At 32.6% G+C, this 22,393-nt stretch overlaps 4 protein-coding genes and 1 non-coding gene across 6 annotated transcripts; 2 read left to right on the top strand and 3 right to left on the bottom strand.

Moving 5' to 3' along the window:
* Positions 1-294: 294 nt before the first annotated feature.
* LOC131635519 (RHOMBOID-like protein 1) lies at positions 295-2,975 on the bottom strand. Its single transcript, XM_058906144.1, has 6 exons — positions 2,355-2,975; positions 1,857-2,020; positions 1,500-1,663; positions 1,122-1,378; positions 789-915; positions 295-620 (listed from the first exon to the last, which is right to left on the bottom strand). The coding sequence occupies exons 1-6, from the start codon at positions 2,684-2,686 to the stop codon at positions 495-497; spliced, it is 1,170 nt and encodes a 389-aa protein (XP_058762127.1). The 5' UTR covers positions 2,687-2,975; the 3' UTR covers positions 295-494.
* A 445-nt stretch (positions 2,976-3,420) lies between these two features.
* Positions 3,421-6,323, bottom strand: LOC131635521 (dolichol-phosphate mannosyltransferase subunit 1-like). 2 transcript variants are annotated; one of them, XM_058906147.1, is made up of 9 exons: positions 6,155-6,323; positions 5,920-6,041; positions 5,566-5,665; positions 5,395-5,428; positions 5,250-5,326; positions 5,040-5,065; positions 4,802-4,966; positions 4,565-4,707; positions 3,421-3,727 (listed from the first exon to the last, which is right to left on the bottom strand). In XM_058906147.1, the coding sequence occupies exons 2-9, from the start codon at positions 6,033-6,035 to the stop codon at positions 3,708-3,710; spliced, it is 681 nt and encodes a 226-aa protein (XP_058762130.1). In that variant the 5' UTR covers positions 6,036-6,041; positions 6,155-6,323; the 3' UTR covers positions 3,421-3,707. The 2 variants fall into 2 exon arrangements, with proteins under 2 accessions (XP_058762130.1, XP_058762129.1); XM_058906146.1 differs by having other exon boundaries at positions 4,593-4,707; positions 6,155-6,313.
* Positions 6,324-6,351: 28 nt separating this feature from the next.
* Positions 6,352-6,423, top strand: TRNAG-UCC (transfer RNA glycine (anticodon UCC)). Its single transcript has one exon. It is a non-coding gene; the product is annotated as a tRNA-Gly (tRNA).
* A 969-nt stretch (positions 6,424-7,392) lies between these two features.
* LOC131635520 (uncharacterized) lies at positions 7,393-10,340 on the top strand. Its single transcript, XM_058906145.1, has 7 exons — positions 7,393-7,678; positions 7,768-7,830; positions 7,918-8,004; positions 8,950-9,184; positions 9,335-9,408; positions 9,707-9,802; positions 9,922-10,340. Exons 1-7 carry the CDS (start codon positions 7,463-7,465, stop codon positions 10,003-10,005), a joined length of 855 nt encoding a protein of 284 aa, XP_058762128.1. The 5' UTR covers positions 7,393-7,462; the 3' UTR covers positions 10,006-10,340.
* A 1,286-nt stretch (positions 10,341-11,626) lies between these two features.
* LOC131635522 (uncharacterized) lies at positions 11,627-14,571 on the bottom strand. The gene is made up of 4 exons (XM_058906148.1): positions 14,189-14,571; positions 13,197-13,300; positions 12,092-12,221; positions 11,627-11,987 (listed from the first exon to the last, which is right to left on the bottom strand). Exons 1-4 carry the CDS (start codon positions 14,288-14,290, stop codon positions 11,949-11,951), a joined length of 375 nt encoding a protein of 124 aa, XP_058762131.1. The 5' UTR covers positions 14,291-14,571; the 3' UTR covers positions 11,627-11,948.
* Positions 14,572-22,393: the final 7,822 nt, after the last annotated feature.

The following is a 22,393-nucleotide window of genomic DNA, read 5'->3' as shown; positions in this document are numbered from 1 at the left end:
TGTTTATTTGGGCCTGTGCCACATCTCTAATGTGCCACATCTCTAATGTGCCACATCTCTAAGACCAAGCATATGAATTCCAAACCCCAATTTACACTGGTTTCTATTTCCACCCCACATGCACCATCAGTTTCATAAAGCTAGGAAGAAATTCACTAGTTAGGTCTCTTACTACTAAAAATAGTGGCACCTATAATATTTAGAATTACACATCCTTAATCTCTGACATTATTTACAATTTTTGAGCTTTTTTTTACTTCTTTAACCAAATACAACATCCATTCCTTTGCTCTCTTTTACACAAGAATAATAATAGTTGACATCATTTCATGCTCTAAGGATATAGAAAAAATCATTGAAAACAATATATACTCATGATGTCTGGCATAACAATCATAAAAAGAAAGAATTTATCTGCACTACCAAGTATGAATCATATACACAAGTTGTTCAATGTCGTCCCTTCAAGAAATGTTACATGTGTATCGGTCTATCTATCCCCGGCAAAGTTGCGAACAAAGTTGTTGCATTTCAGAAGAGCTAGTACTTGACAGAGGATAAATGTCACTTCTCCCATTGCTCATGCATGTGATGTTAACTTGATTTCCGATTTCCATCGTCTGCATAGAATATTGTATCAAAAACAATTTAAATATTTTGAATTGAACAAAATAGTACTTTTTCTTCGCATACAAGTCACCTAATTAACTCTATTAGCTTATAGCTCTAGCAACTAGGAAATAGAATAGAATAAATTGATGGGTGATACACAAGAAATGAGTACTCACCTCACAATAAAGCTTAGGTTCTTGACAACTCCATTTTGAGGTTGGAACACAACTTAAAAAATGACACCACGAGCAACGTTCGTTCAAGTTAACACCTTGAAAGAGCAAAACACACCCCCCGATCAATCTGTCAAAATTATCCAAAACTATTAAATAGTAGTACTTTATAAGCAAATAACATTAATTCAATCTCCGAGCAAACTTTTTGCAACGAAGAGTATCAAAGTTCTAATCCTACATAAATACGTACTCATTGATATTAATGCAATAATATTGCTAAGAAAATAAAATGGATATACAAAAAAGAAAGAAAGAAAACTAAATAGAACATACGCTGCAGCAAGTATTACGAAAGACAAAACCCAAAGTGCATATTGATAAGATTTGTGTTTATGTTTTACAGAAGGTCCAAATCCGGCGGGAGATCTTTTCTGGCTAATCCATTTAAACTGTGGGCGAATAAGAAGGATAAATCCAAGAAGAAACCCGGAACCGAATCCTCCAAGATGAGCGTAATTGTCCACATGTGGAAGAATTCCAACAGCTAAATTGATTAGGACAATGACTATTAGAGTCAACAATGCAGCCAGCTGAAAAACAACACAAGAAAAAATCGAAAGAAATTAAACGACTGCGGCGCAAAGACAAAACATATCATTTATCAGGAAGCGCCGTTGAAATTGAATTGTACATGTGTGATGGTTCTTTCACCTTATTGGCATATATTGTCCAATTTATCAAAATCTCGGAGAGCATTCCTCCAAGTAAGCCGAACAATGCACCAGAAGCGCCAACTGAGATACCTGATTGTATGAATAGAGCAGACAGCAAAGTCCCTCCAAAACCAGACACCACATACAGAATCCCAATTCTAACTGCAAAAAAAAAAATGCAACATAGAAATTACAATCTGCAACTGAGATAGGACTAAAATGAAACTTCTTCCATAACATCTCTGTAACAAAACAATGAATATTCACAAATATACTTGAGCATTGTTGGTCACTATAGATATAAATCATATAATAATATACTTGAACAATACAAGGATAATTACCAGAACCATACCAAATCCAAATTCTTGTTCAAGCCGAACTCCAATAAAAACAAGACTTAACATGTTAGCAAGTACATGGATAGCTCCACCATGCAACCATATACAAGAGAGAAGGCGCCAAACTTGGTGTTCAACAACCACTTTATCTACTACTAGAGCACCCATCTTCGCTAATCTGAAAATGTAAAAAACTTTCAGCATCACATCACAAAAATCTCCAATTAGATATATCTACCTACAAGAAACTCTAGTACTAATCCATTAGCTATTGCCAAAACATCATTTCCCTTGAAAGCTCTCAATTATAGAAATTTCCGAAATTTCAATTATACATGACTTAATTAATAGTATGTCGTTTTCTACAAAGTACCAACGCAGACACCAGACACAACACTTACACCTCCGATAATAATTTCAAAAAGTGAATTAATTGAATGTAATCACATATGTCGGAGTCCTGACAGACACCAAACATAACTGTAATCAAGTAGAATGAGATGAAAACTCACGTAGTGGCAGAAGGACCAAAGAGGGGATTTTCTTTGAGGGGCTGAAAGGAGAATCTTCCAAGGAAAGAACCAACACATGAACCATTAAAGGAATTCTTAGGACAATCATTAACATACATGGTAACAATAAACAGAACAATGTTAGCAAACACAAAGGTTGGAACCAACCATGGGAACCATCGATCAAACAGCCTAAAATCACGATCATGAATGGCAGGAGGATTTGACGGTTGAGACCCACGTCCATGACCATTATGGACGGCGGAATCGTCACGGTGGGAATGAATGTTAACCTCGACGTTACCACCATGTGGGTCCCTACCTCCTCCCATTATGATGTGACCCTTTTACCCTTTTTGGCAGAGATTTCAGGTTTCTAACACATTTTGGTAAAAAGGATTGAAAATGAATTTTTATCTCCGTGTATATAGATTTGGAAACGGGTTTGAATAAGTTGAGAAAACAAGACCCAGCAAAGTTAGGAATTGGTTTGTTTTTGCATGTCTCGTGTTTAATGTTGTTTGTTTGTCGTAGGGTCTGTTTGGTTTTGACAGGAATTGTTTACCTTCCCACGCCACCTAATTAACTCAACACACTATTTCTATTTTATTTTTATACGCCTTCTTTATAAGGTAGTAAAAGAATAATTTATTATTATATAACAAAAATAAAGCACTTTTTTAAGTCACTATTACAAACACACAAAAAAACCTTCAAATTTTATTCACTACTATTAACAAAATTACTGTTTGATGTTATAATTTTTAATCTATCATTTATCTAATTCAAAAATATTTAATACGAATAGTTGAACAAATTTAAAAACTATATATATTTACATTTTATATGAAATTTAATAAATTATAGGGTAATTAAAGAAATTATATGGTCCTTTTTGCATCATAAAACGTTCATTGTTATCGAATATAAACAATAAACATTCATTCAAGCAATGTTAAAAGAAATCTTCTAGACTGAGAAGTTGTATTTCCTGTTAGAATGAGTCGCGTATTATTGTTTGGTGACAGAAAGGAAAAACCAGAAAATAGATCAAAGTAAGTCACACTTTCAGCTAAACCAAAATAAATTAATCATGGATATTTTCCAATGGTTATAAACTTGGGTTATTGAATAAGATGCCTCCTACAAAACTCAAAAACGCAGACTATGAAGATTCTAGCAACCAAACTTGTTGTATATTGAACTACAATGTCTATCGAGTTTTTGCCAAACTGAAAGACATACATGAGTTATTATCATTTATCTTTTTATGTTGTCATCAGAAGATATACTAGGCCTTTTAAGTATTCAACAATCTCAGATCCACCAAGCTTTGAACTTCCATATACTCTATCAACAAATGTGATTGGAACCTGCACACATGTGAAACTAAGGTAAGTTACAAAGTGAATAATGAACAAAGTGTAAGCTTGAACAGGGTAATTTCACTAAGAACTCTAAGCCATCTACTCTACAAGTATTTGAGAAAGAAATGAGGATTTAACAAACACTATAGAGAAAAAGAAAAGCTAAACCATCAAGTATTCAAATGCTCTCCTGATATATATGCATAAATAGATTTAAATACGGAGTGAATAATTATCATTTCAGACGGTCTACAAAGCACAGGAGAGTATGAGTATGACTGTCATTCAAATTGCCAATGTTAATATCAAACACATCCTTCGGATTAATAATATGTCATACAAAACTGAATTTATCAGCAACGGGGTCAGTAATTTGAAAAAATAGGGAGAAAGTAAAGCCACGGCTACAGCTACAGCTTATGTTCAACATATGGATACTAGAATGGCTGCATGAAAATGCATGTTGATTGCATCAACAGACTAGCACATACATGTGATCAATAATAATTGACTCAAGGCAATTTCCTGGGTCAACCGAAGTCACAGGATTAGGGGTGTATGTGCATTGGCAAAACATTTCTAGATTCCACCAGCAGGCATTTGTAAGCTGTAGCCAATAATAACTCATACAGTATTAAAAATGGTGTTCCAACATTCAATTTACAATTTTATGAATAAAAGGTATTACACGTTATAAATCAAAAAAAGAAAAAGAAAAAAACACCAGGTATATCAACTTATGTACTATTATAAATGGAGGCCCATATAGTGATGATCAATGCTACAGCCAAGTTCATGAGCTTATGAAATCAAAATAAAAACCAAGTTCGCATAAAGAATAACCGTAAGTTCCCGAATTAAGCAATTGCACCTCTTCAATATGGTACCCTTTTCTAGATGCCCGTACTATCATCTCCATTTGAAAGACGTATCCCTTACTAACGCAGCAACTAATGATATCTTCGAGCGCTGATTTCCTATAAAGTCTACAACGAACAACAATACATCAATCTCTAACCAGTAAACATGGGAACAACAACACTATCCAAACTGTTTAATATCCACTATCGAGCTCTATACCGAAAAGACCCTGTCAAATCTGACACACCGGGCCATAAAAGTGTTTGTGCAAGAACATTAGCTCCCCTGCTTGTTAGTTTCCGCATAAGATTCCATCCATGCACACCACCATCTTTAACATAACGAGTCCCAGTGACTATATCAGCACTAGTTTCCAACTGCTTTCTGAAAAAACAATAAGAGTTAAATTGTGGCAAATAACAATAAAAACAAAGACACTATTGAAAGCTTTTCTTACCTAATGAAGCCAGGCAAATATTTTGGCTGCAGAACAACTAGACAGGTCAGAAAAAAGAATAATGAAATAAAAACACAATGCTGCAACTTACAAATTCTCAACTAAAAATCTCAAAGTCCATCCAAGTCTTGTTAATTTTTTATTCCTTTTCAAATTCAACCTTTATCCATAACCGCAACCTATTGTCAACAAGTGAACTGAATAACTTACATGGTGTGATAGATCAGCATCCATAATGACAACAAAATTTCCAGACGCATGCTTCAAGCCATGAATATAAGCGGTTCCTGCAAATCAATCACATCAAATGCCAGTTTTTATCAAAGACCAATTAGTAAAACTATCAGGTACATACCTAAACCCATCTTCTTAGGCCTGGCTCTCAACAACTGTAACCACAAGAATAAGCATGGTTACTCTAAGCAATACAAAAGGAGCGAGATAAATCTCAAAAAACATAATAGGTCACAAATTACTAGTCGCTAATTTACACATGAAAATTCAAATAGTAAATCCAAATGCTTACAATCCGATCTTCTCCATAGACCTGCTGCAGTTGTTTTACAACATCTTGAGTACCATCGGGACTTCCATCGTCCACAACAATAACTTCAAAATCAACATCTCTATAAGACCAATAAAAAGAACTTTAGTCAGTATTGTAAAGTAGTGCTATAGTGTAACAGAATTCGAACAAATCATTACTGTTCCGAGGTATATGCTATTTACTGCAAAATCTCATCAAAAAACCTGCTATAACAATGCGAAATTCAAGCAAACCGCAATTTGTTTCGTGATGATTGACATAATATAAGATTTGCATTCTACACTAAATTAGGGTTAACATAGAAGAGAAAGATTGAAGAGATATAGAAATTACGAAAGGTGTTTGAATATAAGGTAAAGAATGAGACTGATGTTGAGTCGTTCATTATAGGTAGGAACAATTATACTGTATTTGTTTTTCTGATTCTGATTCTGATGCCGACCATCCATTCTAATCTGAAATTGGAACAAATCATATCAATGAATGGAGACATTTTAGCGCGCAATAGCGGAATCGTATGAGAAAGAGTAAATTAGTAAGAAATGGAAAAATGGACGGAGTTTCTCACTGTTTCTGGTGGTCGACGACCGATTTCGACGGTAGTTTCCGGCGAGTTGAGTTCACCGATACTCTGATTTGTTTCTTTCTGATAGATACAAACGCAAGGGTGAAGTGGCGTGATTTTTTTTTTGGAGTTGTTGCTTTTACTTGCTTCGGAAAATGTATTGAGTTCTATACAGGTAACATCAAAGTTTCTTTCAACGAGCGTTTGTAGTCCAACGGTCAGGATAATTGCCTTCCAAGCAATAGACCCGGGTTCGACTCCCGGCAAACGCAAATTATAATTTTTCATTGTTTTCTGAAATATTAATTTTACACGTTATTTTTATTTATTGTCAATATTCTCTATGAAAGGTTTTGTCTCAATCCAAAGAAATTCAAACTCCAAAGTTAGGACCAATGAGATTAATACTAAATTCAAACTCCAAAGTTAGGACCGATGAAGATTAATATCTATATGTGTGGTTTAAACTCTTCCCCATACGTGTATCTTTATATTTGTGTGGTTTGTATTTCATCTTTGTATTTTTTTTATATATTCAAAATTCACATTGCAATGTGGCTTGCACAAGCTATGTTTCTACCCTCTTTAATAAATCTCATAACATTTATTTTTGTCACATGTGACAAAACGGGTTAGCACTGTTAAACATGTATGTTTAATCTGTATTTTTTTGAGACGGTTTAAGGTTTTATTTTTTTGGGTTAGCACTATTTTTTCGAACATAGACAAAAAATTTGCATTTTTAAGTTTTATAAATGCAATGTCCGCATACATTTCTTATTCCAACTTTTTTTTTCCAAGCAAATCAAAATTCACACTCTTAACTCTATTTGTCTTGTTCGGTCTATTCTTTTCGAACTTTTTCAAGGTAGCATAAACGGGATAGAAATGTTCGTTTACCACCCTACATTAGATTACATGTAGTCACCTATCCCTCCATTCACACTATAAGATAGTATTAGTCGTTCGATCAAAATCGAACGGCTCACTAAAAATAGTCGTTCGTCCAAACTTGATTAGATGGTTAGAAAAAGTAAACTTGATTAGATGGTAAGAAAAAGTTTGTGACTATGGGAATTTGTTAACTGCATCAAATCCCAATCCTACAGTACATTTAGGCTTAGCTAATCAAATGAAAAAGTAAAATAGAAAAAGTGTCTTTTAACATACTTAGAAATTTACAAGAAGAAAGAAGAGATAGACATAAAAAAAATATAGTAACGTGAAGTTTTAAGACACAAAGTTTGTTCGCTTCTAACATATATAATATCAAAATCAGAAAGAAAGAAAGAAACAAGGTCCAAAATTGGGATGAATATGTTGGCAAGCACGAGCAGCAACACCGCTTTGGGTGGATGGACGGTGCTACAATTATCCAAAATCAAAACCAACCGCACTGTTTCTTCTTCTTCAATCTCTCTTCGGATCTCTGCAACCTGCGACGACCGTCCTCATGGTCCATCTTGTATATATGTCGGTCCTCTTCAAACCGCCACCAAAGAGACCCTTGAAGCTCTTTATTCTCAGGTAATTTCAGTCTTCACTTTTTCCATAACTCTGCTTCTGGTTTTTGAAGTTGTTCAAGGTGTTTTTAACATGGTGGTGTTTGGTTATAGGCAAGAGATGCATATTACAGAGGAGAGCCTTTGATACTTGATGACATGTTTGATAGAGTTGAGGTATCTTTCTCCCCCAATTCACCATGATTCTTAACTTGTTATATTATTACACTTCTCTTATGAATCTTTACTTATACTATGAAACAGTTGAAGCTTAAGTGGTATGGTTCCAAGTCAGTTGTTAAGTATCCTCGATGCAGTATTAGGAGGCAATCAACTTATGCTGATGCTGAGGTAATTTTCTTCACAAGTTTATTCTAGCTATGAAATCATATTCATGAAAAATCGCCAGTTTCAGTTGTTGATACTTTAGTTGTGGTTGCATGATTCTCTTAATAATGTTAAGAATTCGAATTGGAAAGAATGATGTTGGGTTACTCCTTATTGACTTTTGATGTGTCTGACAAAGTTGTTATTGAGAAAAATTCAAATGCTGCACTGATTATAGATAAGACCTAAAAAGAGTTTATGAAGAATAGGTATCGCTCATCTTGAAATTGATTTTGTCTGGTTGAGTTGGGTTCAGTAACAAATTCTGATAGTTATATAATATTCATGTTTCTGTGTTTTTGTTGGCAGTTAAAAATCAACACAAGAATAAAGTAAGTGTAGCAAAGATAAGGATGTTGCTTTTGATGTTTGGTTAGACTAGACAAGATAGGATTAGAAATGAAAATATTAGACAGATTGTTGGGGTAGCACAGTAGCATCTATAGTAGAGAAGATGGTGGGAAATAGACTTAGGTGGTTTAGGCATGTAGAAAGAAGGCTTGTAGATTTGGTGGTAAGGAGAGTATATTAGATGAAGAGAAAGACCTAGAAAGACTATAAGAAAAATTATTAAGAAAGATCTCGAAATGAACGATTTGGATAGAAACATATGGATCTAGATAGAACATTATGGAGAAAGTTGATCCATGTAGTCGATCCCACTTAATAGGATAAAACTTGGTTGTTGATGTTGTTTCTGTGTTTTTGTTTTTGAGAAGGTGCTATTTTCATGTTTTGTTATATGTGTTATTTCTATTGTATATCTCTAGTTGTTACATGTTTTGTGACATAATGATAGTATATTCATCTAGTTTGAGTGTTAAGGTTCCTCTACCCCTTTTTTCCTTCTCTTCTTTCTCTATTTTTGGTTTCTTCACCTTAATATTGAATGATGTGGATGTAGGGCAGGAAGATCTATCTATGGTTTTTACATTGGCGAGTACATGGACTCTCTTTTTTGCAATTGGTTGCTCAGCTTGTATTGGACCAATGTTTTACACCATCAGCTTGGCTCATCAAAATGCATTTAACTCAGGATTATATGGTAGCCGAGGATCAGAACTAGGGTTTCTTTTCATGGTGAATACCATTATCTTCATGGCACTCGGTTTTGTCATAGGATATCCAGTTGCTTCAGCTTCAGGTAAAATTCTTTTCCTGCTAAACACCTTTCTTTAGTTCAATTGATAGAATTCTCAATACAAACTTTTGGAACAACAAAATTTTTTATTAGTTCATTTCAATGTCGATGTGCTTCTGTATTTGTATGTTATTTAAGTTCCCGTTTTTACAGTTAAAGTTCTTCAAGGCTTATGGAGGAACGACTTGGCAGCACTAAAGGGTTCGTGTCCAAATTGTGCAGAAGAGGTTAGTCATAGCCCCTCGACTATTGCATGGTGTCTTAGACTAATGATCTTGTTTGGATACACAATTTAATCAAACACTTATTCAATAAGCAATTATCTTATTGTATATACCAGATCTTTGTTCTATTGAAATTTGAGTGAGATTGAACTTTATAGAATTATCTAAAATTAATCTATGACAGTTAGCTACTTGGAGATACTTACGGAAATAAGTTAAAAACAACTAAGGGACATAACATATCATAAACTATTTTCATAAGCTATTTCAAAGTGTCTCAATGAGTTTGATTATTTTTCAGGTATTTGCGTTTGTAAAAACAGACAACGCTAACTCACCCCATAGAGCAAAGTGCCATGTATGTGAATGCTTATTGGAGTTTCGCACTGAGATCGAGGTAATAAAACTAGGCTGCTATTTGATTTCAAATATTATTGAGTATAGAAATATACAGTGCAATGCAAGAATTGCAAGAGCTATTCTCTTCTGTATAACACGTGATGTTATCATATGCAGCAATCAACTTCAAGATTTGGTAGACAATGGGTTTATGGGCGGATTTACCTTGTGCGCAAATCCAGACGCCAAAGGGAGCTGTAAATTTTCTGAAAATATTAAGGATAAGGAAAGAAATACAAGCAACTTCTGTTTAGTTTAAAACGGTTTTTGTCTGTTAAGCCAACTTGTACACTTCTAGCTAGAAAGAAAGGAGTTGATATGTCAATCACTGGACGCCTGATTTATTTGATTTTATTATGTTTTTTCATCGTCAATAGCTGTAGTTTTTCGGATGATTATAGATATTGAAATGTAATGTTGGAGATGAAAGGTCAAATGTAAACCAACATGTGTTGAAATCTAATTGCTAGCCATTAGTAAAATAAAGTACACTGGTCTCAGCAAAAATATATTAGATCACTGTAATATGTTCATGATGCTTTTAACTATCCACCCTATACCCGACTGTTTGGCCAGCCTCGCTGCGCACTTGTTTTGCAGGTTTGCCACCTTCTCTTCCACCACGGCGATAAAACCCTTCACCCTCTCTGCTTTTGTTGAGTTCTAGCCACACAACTGCACTTAAAAAAAAAACAAATACAACTTGGTGTCTACTGAAAGCAACTTGAAAGCCAATCATTTCAAGGTGTCACCATTGGTTCCTCCTACAGTAGTACAAATCAAAAGGTTTTCAAATTTGGACCACTTATTTGTGATCAATTTCCGTTCTCTTATTTGGTGGATTCTATTGCCTACTTTTAAATTGGCATTTATTGCATATTGAAGTATGAAAATATATTGGTTTGATAAGTTGACAATTGTAAAATTGTAGATAGTCAAAAGAATTTTTAATTTGGTGAATTAGTTCTCCTTTAAATTTGATCTTTTCTATTGTTGAGGGAGTGTTTTGCCATCCTTTGCAATCTTCCCTTGCGTGCTCAAGGCTCTAAGTTTGAACTCAAGACATATAGGTTAAGAGATAATAGGTCATTTACTATTTCATCCAAGTATTCTTAAGTTTCAAATTTGTTTTCTTCATTATTAACTTGTTTAAAACTTGGGCTCAAATAGCTTTAATTTTCGTTTGGAGATGGGTTCGTCACCAATGGCATCGAGAACACAAGGGGAGCTTTCGTTTCCTCACATTAAGCACCGATATGAAATTTAGCTCACAAAAATAAATCGACAAGGAAGTAAAACTTGTCGAATAGTAAACTCTTATTATTGCAATAGATGGTTTGAAGTGAGGATAAAAAGGATTTGATAAAAGAGGAGAGTGTGAAACAGAAAATGACAATAGGCAGTGGTGACTGGTGAGAGGGGGAGGGAGACTACGACTCTAGGCGAGGGGAAGAAAAATGAGTAAATTGGTGGATCACTTCAATTTTATAGTGGAAAAAGTTGTGCACCATTTAACCTTTACTTGTGCACATTAGAAGAAGCCTTTTATATAGATTGAATATTTTCTTTTTACAATTTTCACAAATAGATCTAACATTTTCTTCCTAGTTAGTCATTCATACTCTATCTATCACAATTGTAATACGAATATTCCATTTCATTGTTACTAATTTAGAATGAACACAAATTTTAAAAAGGAAAAAAAAAGTTTAGATTATAAACAAACCATCCAACACTAATCAAGTGTTTAATTGAGGCATCAATGAGACAAAATATTGAGACAGACACAGCATGAATAATTTTGACAACTGCAAAAATGACCTTTAGAAGAATTTGCCTGCAAGCACCTTTATTCAACAGTTTAACAGAATTTTGTTTGTCGTTAATTCTATCCATAATTTGCCACAAACATGTGGTGTCACTCGAAATGCTAATTAGAACAGCTACTAGCCATCATGGAAAGCAGCAGCAAATTCATTCATCCTCCACAAAATCAGAATGGTTTACATAGAAAATAAATACCCGCACAACCCACATTTTTCTCATTGATTTCAGAACACTATGGTCCAACATGAAATCAAATATAAACTTTTAAAAGTCACAGACGCTCGGAGATATTAGCAACACTTCAAGTTCCTCGCCAATCAGAAGTGTGCTAAACTGTAGACTAGAATCCAGGAAAGCTGCATACAGTAGAGAAACAGGCTCAGTTTGTGAAACAATTAAAAATTTTGTGAGGCCATAGAAAAATTTATACAGTTAATAGAGTAAATATAGACTACATTACCAGGAATAGAGTTGTAGAAGCAAAAAGCCCCTCTTGGAGGAGGGATCCGTGGCCACCAAATTCCTCTTCGTCAACCTTCAATATTACTGAATAATAACCATATATGATCCCGGAGGACAAAACTAAAAAGCTGCAATGCAAACGGGAAAACTTTACTTTAGGAACAAACAAAAACTGAAGAAGTGTTAGACCATATTGGAATGTTACTTTTAAAGACCAAACTCATAAAGTTACGTAGTGCTCGTGGATTTGTGGTATGTTTTCCAATAAAAATATAGTGTCTGCACTATTATTAACTTCCTCACACTTGTATGTAAAGATCTCACATTTTTTTTAGTAAACAAAGATCTCACATTTGAGGTGAAAGAAAAACAATACTAGTTATATTTTAATTGGAAAATAATGTTACAGGTTGTAAGCAGAACAGGAAAATAGAGATTTTTCCTAAATCTGGGTAGGGAAAGATAAATGATGAAGGTAAGGATTCTCTTTGTACAAAAAAAATCACCTCACAAAGCAACAGTTAAATCACCTCACCGACAATTTAAAAAAAAAAATCTAATACATAATAGTACAAAAAGTACCCATAACTGCCCATGATAAGAAGTTTATCAGAATATCACTCGATCCACCTAACTTAATCTTATTTATTAATATTCATACATAATGGTACAAAAAGAACTAATTTGTGCTATTCTTTAAGAGGTTTATTTTTTATTTTATGAGCTGGTTTTGATTAAAATTCACACATATAGGGGGTTTCTTAATTCCTGTACTGAGAGCAGAAAATTAATATTAGAATGCACTTCAAAGTGTCATGCAAATATGAGATCACAACTTGTTAGAGCAAATATACCCAATAAAATCTTCTGCAGCATTGATATTTCAGATAATATTTTCAGATTTATAAATTGCATTGACATCAAATTATGTTGGCACAAAGTAATAAAACCAATCAAGTTGTCTATGCACGATATCACATCATCAACGAATATGAGAATTCCGGAAAGAATAACTCATCAGGCAAGGCAATGGCATGTGGAATAGAGTGATAGACAACTTTAAAATGAACAAACACAATTGATAAAATAAAACAAACACTTACAGGATAAACCAAAATCCTCCCACCACTGGAAAGGCGCCCCAAAGTAATCCGAATATAAGGCCCATTGCTTGTCGAATCCAATGCAATACATCACCAAGTTGATCCTATTTGGGGTTGGGGGGTGAAAGACAAAAATAAAGAAACTAATTAGGACAATGAGATCAACTCAATACAATTTGCTCCTCTGAAATGAGGAGTGCAAAATTATCACAAAGCAGATCATTGACCTTCTAAAAAGCCCTCCTCAATTTAGAGAAGCTACATGCATATCAAACACATACTACATACAACAACGCATAACAATTACTAGTATTTTTTCTATAAATTAAACAGGGATAAAAACCCAAAGGAAGAAACTACACTAAAATCAAAATGGGAGTTTGAACTCCCAACAAATCAGCGAAAGCTAAATGCTTAATCTGGAGCAGAGGATGATCATGCATCATGAGATCATGGTCTAACACAAAGCCCATATTAGCTATACCCCACCAGCAAACATGTTAAATTAATGAATCCAATAGTATTACAATGTTGCATTAAAGCCCAAAAGAAGAAACTTCCAACAAATCAGCAAAACTAAATGCTTAATCTGGGTCATGAGATCACTGTCAAACTCACAACTCATATTAACTAAACACATAACAGTAACTAGTATTAAATGATGCATTATATGTTTCTTTCAATCCAACAATATTAATGAATCTATGAACATATTCAGGACATGTTTTTTTTTTCTGCCAACTCTAAACCAAGCAAGCAATAATCCAAATCACTGATACTTGTTCCTAAATATAATCAATTAAAACTTCATACTCAAATTGGTCCGTTTTAAATATCAAATTGATGTTCAATTTAAAAATTTAGAGTAAATTAATGGTTTCAAGCATAGACCCTAGTTGAGTGATAAATTAATCAAATTTCCTGAAAACAACTCAATTAGATCGAACAACAAGAAGACAAAACATCATTAAAAACAGAAATTAAACAGAAACCTTGTCCCATGAAGCTTCTGGATCGAGCAATTTGGCGAATTTGAAAGGAGAAAGATGACCGTTCTGGTGCTGAAGTTGATGATTTAGTTTACCCTCTTTCATCGTGAGATTAGAGTGAGAATAATCAAATCAAATCAAATTAAATATGTATAAGATCAAATCAATAACTGGAAACGAAGTAATTGATATAAAGTTGGGATTTTTGAATCCGATGGTGAGAGATTGCGGCGAGAGTGGTAAAATTGGGAATTAGGGTTTGGTGAGTGAGAGAAGCGAGTTACAGAGAGAGTGAAGAATTAGAAGACGACTGGAGAGTTAAAAATTGCAGATGTGAGTTTGGTCTCAATTTCATCGTCAAGTGGATGCAAATTAAAATAAATTAAATTAAACCTAATCAGAGTTTATATCATGTGTTTAAATTTTGAATTTATATCATACGCACTCTTTTACTCCATATTTAATCCTATTTTTTGGGGGATAAATAACTAATATTTTTCTTTCATTATAAACTAATCATTTTCAATCTCACAAGTCACATGGGTAATTTGGGGAATATATAAAACTTATAAGAACTTTTTTGGGTAAAAAATATCATATAATATAAAAAATAATATTGATAGAATGATTTAGGAGAATTAAAAGAAATAATTTATTAATTATTGACATAATAATTATATAAATTTATCTTTATAGGATGCAAATAAGTCAACCCATTTAATTAGTCTAACTCGTTTGATAATAGAATCTATTAATTAAAATAGGTTGCGTTAAAGCTTATAGAAAAATGTATTAGACATATAATATCAACCTATTTAACTGTAATCTTATATATTATATTAATTTATATATTAAATGTACATAATAATTTTTGTAAAATTTTGATAGATATATGAAAATTATAAGATTTAATGCATTTTTTTAGTCCTTTGACTTAGTTTAATATTTCACTTTAGTCTTTTACTTCCTCCGTTTTTTATTATAAGTCGTTTTAGACTTTTCACACAACTTAAGAAAAATAATAATTGTTGTATGAAAATGAGAAATTATGAAGGTTTTTACAAAATTATCCTTCATTAATGACATGTGGAAGATAAATTTATATAATTGAAAGGAGAGAGAATAATAAATATTTAAGGATATAATAGGAAAAATAGCATTAATTATTCATTGGAATTGTAAAGCGACATATATTTAAATACAAATTTTTTTTCCAAAACGACTTATAATAAAAAACGGAGGGAGTAGTTAATAAATTTTTATATTTAGTTCCTCAAATACCATTTAGTTTGTCAAGTTGGTCCCTATTTGTTAAACTTTGAGAAAAAATGTTAAGTTATGCATATATAGCAATCCAATTGGCATTATGTAATTTGACATGTTTTTTTTTTTTTTGTTGTTGTTTATTTTGAACATAGTATCCTTTATTTCATCTTATTTGTTAAACAAACACGAGCACTACAAGGAGAAGATAGGACTAAGTCGTACACCCTAGACTCATATTCCCAAAAGAAGAAATTCCTAAAATACGTACACGTTTGAAGGAAGACAAATGAATACTACAATTACTTAGCTCCATTATTCATCTTCATTCTTCAAAAAGGTGTGAATATCTAAACTTAATAAAAATGAGAATTTGTTTGTTTATGCATTTTTCTCACTGATTCTTTCTACTTTCTCTAGCTTGAATAATAGGTTTTAGTGTATTTTACATCATGGGGGTGAGTTTACTGAGTTTACGAAGTTAGATTACCATATATTAGAGTGTATTTTGCGTGAAAATACTTGAATGCGGGTTAAAATGCAAGGCCATATGTTCTATGGTTATTAATGTAAGTCTTGTGAATTTTTCCGTGATCCGTTTAAGGAAAATGGTAGCTTCTATGCTTACTTTTTAAAGTGTAGTGTGTTGTAATATCTCTTATTGTTGCTTGATTTATCCTGCAATAAGAATTATCTTTTTCTTGTCGTTAGTATATTTGTATCTTTTAATTGTGCAATCAAAGTAATATTTGATCTATATTCATTTAAACTTCTTAAATTGTCTTTGATGTAGTGACCAAAGCAATGTCAGAAAGGTTTTAAAAGCACGAGCAGTACGAGGAGAAGATAGGACTAAGTCGTACACCCTGGAATCATATTCCCAAAAGAAGAAATTCCTAAAAGACGTACACGTTTGAAGGAAGACAGACGAATACTACAACTACTTAGCTCCATTATTCCTCTTCATTCTTCAAAAAGGTGTGAATATTTGAACTTAATAAAAATGAGAATTTGTTTGTTTCTTCATTTTCCTCACTGATTCTTTCTACTTTGTCTAGCTTGAACAGGTCATGAATAATATGTTTTAGTGTATTTTGCATCATGGGGGTGAGTTTACTGAGTTTACGAAGTTAGGTTACAACATATTATAGTGTGTTTTGCGTGAAATGATACTTGAATGCAGGTTAAAATGCAATGGTTATCAATGTAAGTCTTGTGAATTTTTTCGTGATCCTTTCAAGGAAAATGGTAGTTTTATGTTTAATTTTTAAAGTGTAGTGTGTTGTAATATCTCTTATTGTTGCTTGATTTATCCTGCAATAAGAATTGTTTTTTTCTTGTCGTTAGTATGTTTATATCTTTTAATTGTGCAATCAAAGTAATATTTGATCTATATTCATTTAAACTTCTCAAATTGCCTTTGATGTAGTGATCAAAGCAATGTCAGAAAGGTTTTAAAAGTTGAGCCTTTTTCGAATGGTTATGGATTCTTCTTTAATCTGAGCAATCTTCTTTCTTTTACGAGCCTTAGTTGCAATTTTCTTTGAACAATCTTAGTGTAATAATCATTTGAGGCAATAATTGAACTTATCTATTATAATGTCAATGTATGCAATATAAAGTAAGAGTTAAATTTATTAGTATTTTCTTGAGTACTTGTTTTATCATAACTTTTTTTTGAACGTGTTCAATACAAGGATGTGAACGTGGAATAAAGCCATGGGCGGAGCTATAACCCACGATCCCGGGCATGCGCCCGGGTTAAACCTCTCCTTTTGTTGTATACTCCCCATTTAATAGTCAATTTTTAGACAACATCAGGGGCAAAATTAGTAATTTTTAGACAAAATTAAAGACAAATTAGTAAAAATAGGGTGTGAAATTTTAGGACAAAATCAAGGGCAAACTTTTTAGACAAAATCAAGGACAAAATTAATAGAAACAGTGTGTAAAATTAGTAAAAACAGGATAAATTTTTTTTCCGGACTCCCTAAAATTTCTGGCTCCGCCACTGAATAAAGCATCACTCTCCCTACAACAAAAGCATAGTTATTAGTTTTGAGTGTAATTTTTAAGGTATATCTCCTTCTGACTTCTAATTGAAAAAATTATATTACTGCGATGCAATTCTCTGAAAGTTCAATGTAAAGATTATTGTGACAACTAACTTACCTTCATTTTTCCTTTTGATGTAAGAAAAATTGAATATTTAAATAAGTTTAGATTTTTTGGTTATATATTAAAAGAGAATGTGTTCAATTTGATTAATATTTTTGCTCATTTTGATCATGTTTTTGACTTATTACTTATAGTTCATCAAGCCATACCTTCTTGGTTGGCATACCTTAGCAAACTTGATAAGTTCGAAATATTTTACGGCGGCGATGAGTGTGACAAATAATGTCAACCCAAAATATGGAAGAGACTACAAATGGAACAAATAATGATATTGTTTTGCTTGTATTACACAACCATCACACTATGAACTTCTCAACTTTTGAAATTAGGTTACAATGGGTTAGAGTGTAGGAAAATGGAGAAAATATGAGACACAATTGAAATTGACAAAATTTAGAATCAAGTGTAGTAGGTTGATATGGATGGACATAACAAGGTTGTGTGCAAACTGTTAATAACAATGTCTTTGGCACAAGAAGCAACTCGGCCTAACACAAGCCAAGCAACACCAACTGAGTTTGCATCACCAAGTTTGACAACACCAACTGAGTCTGCACCACCACTCTCTTCTACTCAATCAGGGTCGGCCTAACATAATGTGAAGCCTAAGGCGAAAATTAAAACGAGATGTTTTTTTGTTCATCCACTATAATTAAAATATATGATTTTTAAGAGATGTTCTAAGATATTTTTTCAAATAAAACTTTTTTATATATATTATAAAATTAATGTTAAATGCGGTTGTTAGATATTTACAATTTTTATCTAGGTTGAATTATTCCTCAAAATAATCGATTTCAAAAATATTCATATTTTAATTTTTATTTGATGTGAGGATTAAAAAATATTTTTAATTTTAAATGTAAATATTAAGTTAAGGTAACTTCTAGGGTGAGGGCTCAATTAAGTCCCTCACTTGTGTAACACTAAAATTGACCGTTGGATTAAATAAACATACATGATCTAAATATTTCTTACTTTAGTCGATTCACTCTCTCTATCTCTCTCAACAGATATCTCTCTTCCCACCACCTGCATCCTCCCTGACCTTTCTCCACCGTCTGCAAATAATTACCCATAAATTTATTTGTTACTATCACGATAAACACAACTTGCAGTATTGGTGTAAATTTGGGATTGAGAAGAATGAAATTGATTTTCAGAGCCAAGACTTTAATGTCTTTTCTTCACCATCTTCATCTCATGGATAGAAACAAATCTAATTATCATTTCACAGGTTGTGTTTCAATTTCACATGCCTTAATCTAAAAGGGCCCAAAATCATTTCACCATCTAAGAACTTGCGAATAAAATTGAAGTTTAGAATGAAAAACAATAGAGAGGCAAAGTTTTATGAAATACCCATATTATTATTAGTGTGAGAAAAAAACCCATTTACAACTTAAGAATTTTCCAGGTGTATAGATATTGTCATCTTCTCCAATAAACTATTTTGGGAGGTTTTTTTTTTAATTTTGAAAACACATTTTCTCAAGATCCAAATCTATCGTAGAAGACTGATGAGTAAAAAGGGACTGAACGGATGTGATATTGGAATTATTAAGAGTACATATCTTAGTGCTGCCATAGAACATTCAAATATTAGTAGAAAACACTAAGATATGTGTTGATGTTTTTTCCTAGAAGTTGTTGTTGTCATGTAGTATCGGAAGTGGATGAAACTCAAAAACAAGGAGATTCAATACAGTGTGGTGTATGATAAAGTTTATGAACTTATTTAATCTAATGGTTGTTAAAAGAAAGAGCAATGTTTTAAAAAAACAAAAGAACTAAAAGATCATTAGTTCTAATAGAAAAAAATATAGTAAAAATATGACTTCTCTTTAAATATTAAATTGGTATTATAACTATATGAATAAAATTTTTTTGCTCAATAGCAAATTATGTATTCAAATTAATCTTTAAATAATAAATAAAATACTTGTTTTTCTTATTAAAAGAAATAGCAGTGTTAAAAAAAACAAAAGAACTAAGAAAGTCATTAGTTTTAATAGAAAAAATATAGTAAAAATATGAGTTCTATTTATACAACAACTAAAATATACTGAATATTTTTTTAGGCCTAAACACCATTTGACAAAAAATATTTTTCTAAGGCTCAAGGCAAGGGCCTAGTCCGCCTTACCCTTCAGTTGACCCTGTACTCAACCAATTCTAAAGAAGAAAAGAAGACATCAAAAGAGGTTAAAACATGTTTTGAGTCAACCATAATTGTGTTTATAATTTGTGTACATCTTTTGTAGTAATATTTGTGTACACTTTTGCAGTCGAGTCACCTGTTTTGAGTCAACCATATTTGTGTTTATCATTTGTGTACACCTTTTGTAGTAGTAGTGTTTGTGTACACCTTTTGCAGTAGTGTTAGTGTAAACCATATGTAATTATATTATGTTAGAACAAGATTTGTTCTGATCAATTATCTTAGTTTTGATGATAACAATAATATGAATTTTGCTTAAGATAATATGGTACTCTAATCCAATGCAATTTCCTTTTCAGGAAATATATAAAGAGTACGCATAATTCAGCGCTCAGAAGCTTTGTCTCAAAGGGTTCAGCATGCAACATCAGAACATGGTCTGGCAAGACATCAAAAGATGGTCGAAGCAGAATCAGAACATGGGTCTATGGAAGCATCAGAAGAACAAGAGAACAGAAGCACTGAAGTTCTGATGGTATCACGCTCAGAAGCACTTCAAGGTCAGAAGATCAGAAGATGCTATGCACCAAGCTGTTTGACTCTGATGATATTCAAACGTTGTATTCACAAACATCAGATCAGAAGGAAGTACAAGTGGCAGGCTACGCTGACTGACAAAAGGAACGTTAAAAGCTATTAAAGGCTACGTCAGTAGACACAGCGTGAACAAGGCTCGAGGTAGTTGACAAAAGCGTATAACATTAAATGCGATGCTGTACGGAACACGCAAAGCATTAAATGCATTCAACGGTCATCTTCTCCAACGCCTATAAATATGAAGTTCTGATGAGAAGCAAGGTTAACGATCCTGAACAATAAAATTCAAATTAACTTGCTGAAACTCTGTTCAAACCAAAACTCAGAATCTTCATCTTCATCAAAGCTCACTACATTGCTGTTGTAATATATTAGTGAGATTAAGCTTAAACGATTAAGAGAAATATCACAGTTGTGATTATCGCTTGTAAGAAGCATTTGTAAACTCTTAGAATTGATTACATTAAGTTGTAAGGAACTAGAGTGATCATGTGGATCAGAATACTCTAGGAAAGTCTTAGGAGTGAACTAAGCAGATTGTAACTAGAGTGATCGTGTGGATCAGTAGACTCTAGAAAAGTCTTAGAGGGTATCTAAGCAGTTGTTCCTGGAGTGATCAGTGTGTGATCAGAAGACTCTGGAAGACTTAGTTGCTGACTAAGTGGAAAACCATTGTAATCCGTGCGATTAGTGGATTAAATCCTCAGTTGAGGTAAATCATCTCTGCGGGGGTGGACTGGAGTAGTTTAGTTAACAACGAACCAGGATAAAAATAACTGTGCAATTTATTTTTATCTGTCAAGTTTTTAAAGCTACACTTATTCAAAACCCCCCTTTCTAAGTGTTTTTCTATCCTTCATATTATAGTTTAATGCCATGTTGGTTTTATGACACATTTAGTTTAAAACATATTTAATGTCATTTTGGTTTAAAGCATTTGGTTTGAATCAAAGAATGTGACAAGATTATGGTTTAGTGCAATTAAATTCAAGATTTTGTCAGTATGAAATGTTTCATTCTATTAATTCAAAATTTTATAAAATTCGGGTCAAGTAAATAACAGGTTATGAAATGTTATAAAATTCTCAATGGGGTTTTTCTTGACTGCAACCTTCTTCCCTTAGTCTGTCAATTTCTTCTTATTCTCATTCACAACTTTGTGATTTTTCTTGGAACTTATTTTCTTCTTACTTAAAACAATAGACTTTTTGGTTGAGGTGGGTTTTTTTCTTTTGCTTTTAGGTTTTAAGGCATACACATTCTTCACAACTGACCTCCTAGACTTTTTGGGAGTCATTTGAGCAACCACAATTTCTTCAATAGCAAGAACAACTTCTATAACATCATCAGTGACATTATCATTTTCATTGATATCAGGACTAACATCATCATGATCCTCTTCACTCACAAATTCTCCAGAATCAGTTGTACATTCAGGTAGATCATTGACATCCTTCTCAACATTTTTCTAATCATTCACACACTATTACAAATGATGCATTTTATGACAACAATTTCATTTTATGTAATGAAAAACCGAGGTATAATACATGTATGCACCTTGTTTTTTTCTTTAAAAAAACAATCTATTTTGCCGATTTTAGTAAAAAATCGAGGGGTAAACTAATTCAGGGTACATGCTTCGAATCCCAATAACTTCATTTTATGTTTTTATTTTATTAAAAATGGTGCCTTCCTACATATTTTATTGCGTTAATAGCATTTTTTCCCTTTCCATATAGGCGACTTCTGCTTTTCTCCCCTATAAACAAAAATTGTAAAACCAACCTTGCCACTTGAAGATTATGTTGTTTTAAACCTGTGAGAATCAGACATGTAAAAATGCATTTGTGGCACGTTGACTAAACTTTTTTTTTTGTTTTTTTAATTACAAAAATGTTGATGTGGCTTTATTATTTCATATTTGATTTAACATATGGTATATATAATAACATATATTGTTCCTTTTGATATATGAATATAATTATTCATTTTTAAAATGAATTTTC

This window comes from Vicia villosa, unplaced genomic scaffold (genome assembly GCF_029867415.1).
Source record: "Vicia villosa cultivar HV-30 ecotype Madison, WI unplaced genomic scaffold, Vvil1.0 ctg.001503F_1_1, whole genome shotgun sequence".
In the NCBI taxonomy this organism is placed as follows: domain Eukaryota; kingdom Viridiplantae; phylum Streptophyta; class Magnoliopsida; order Fabales; family Fabaceae; genus Vicia; species Vicia villosa.
The sequence above is the reverse complement of the archived record's forward strand: the minus strand, read 5'-3'. Positions and strand labels throughout refer to the sequence as shown.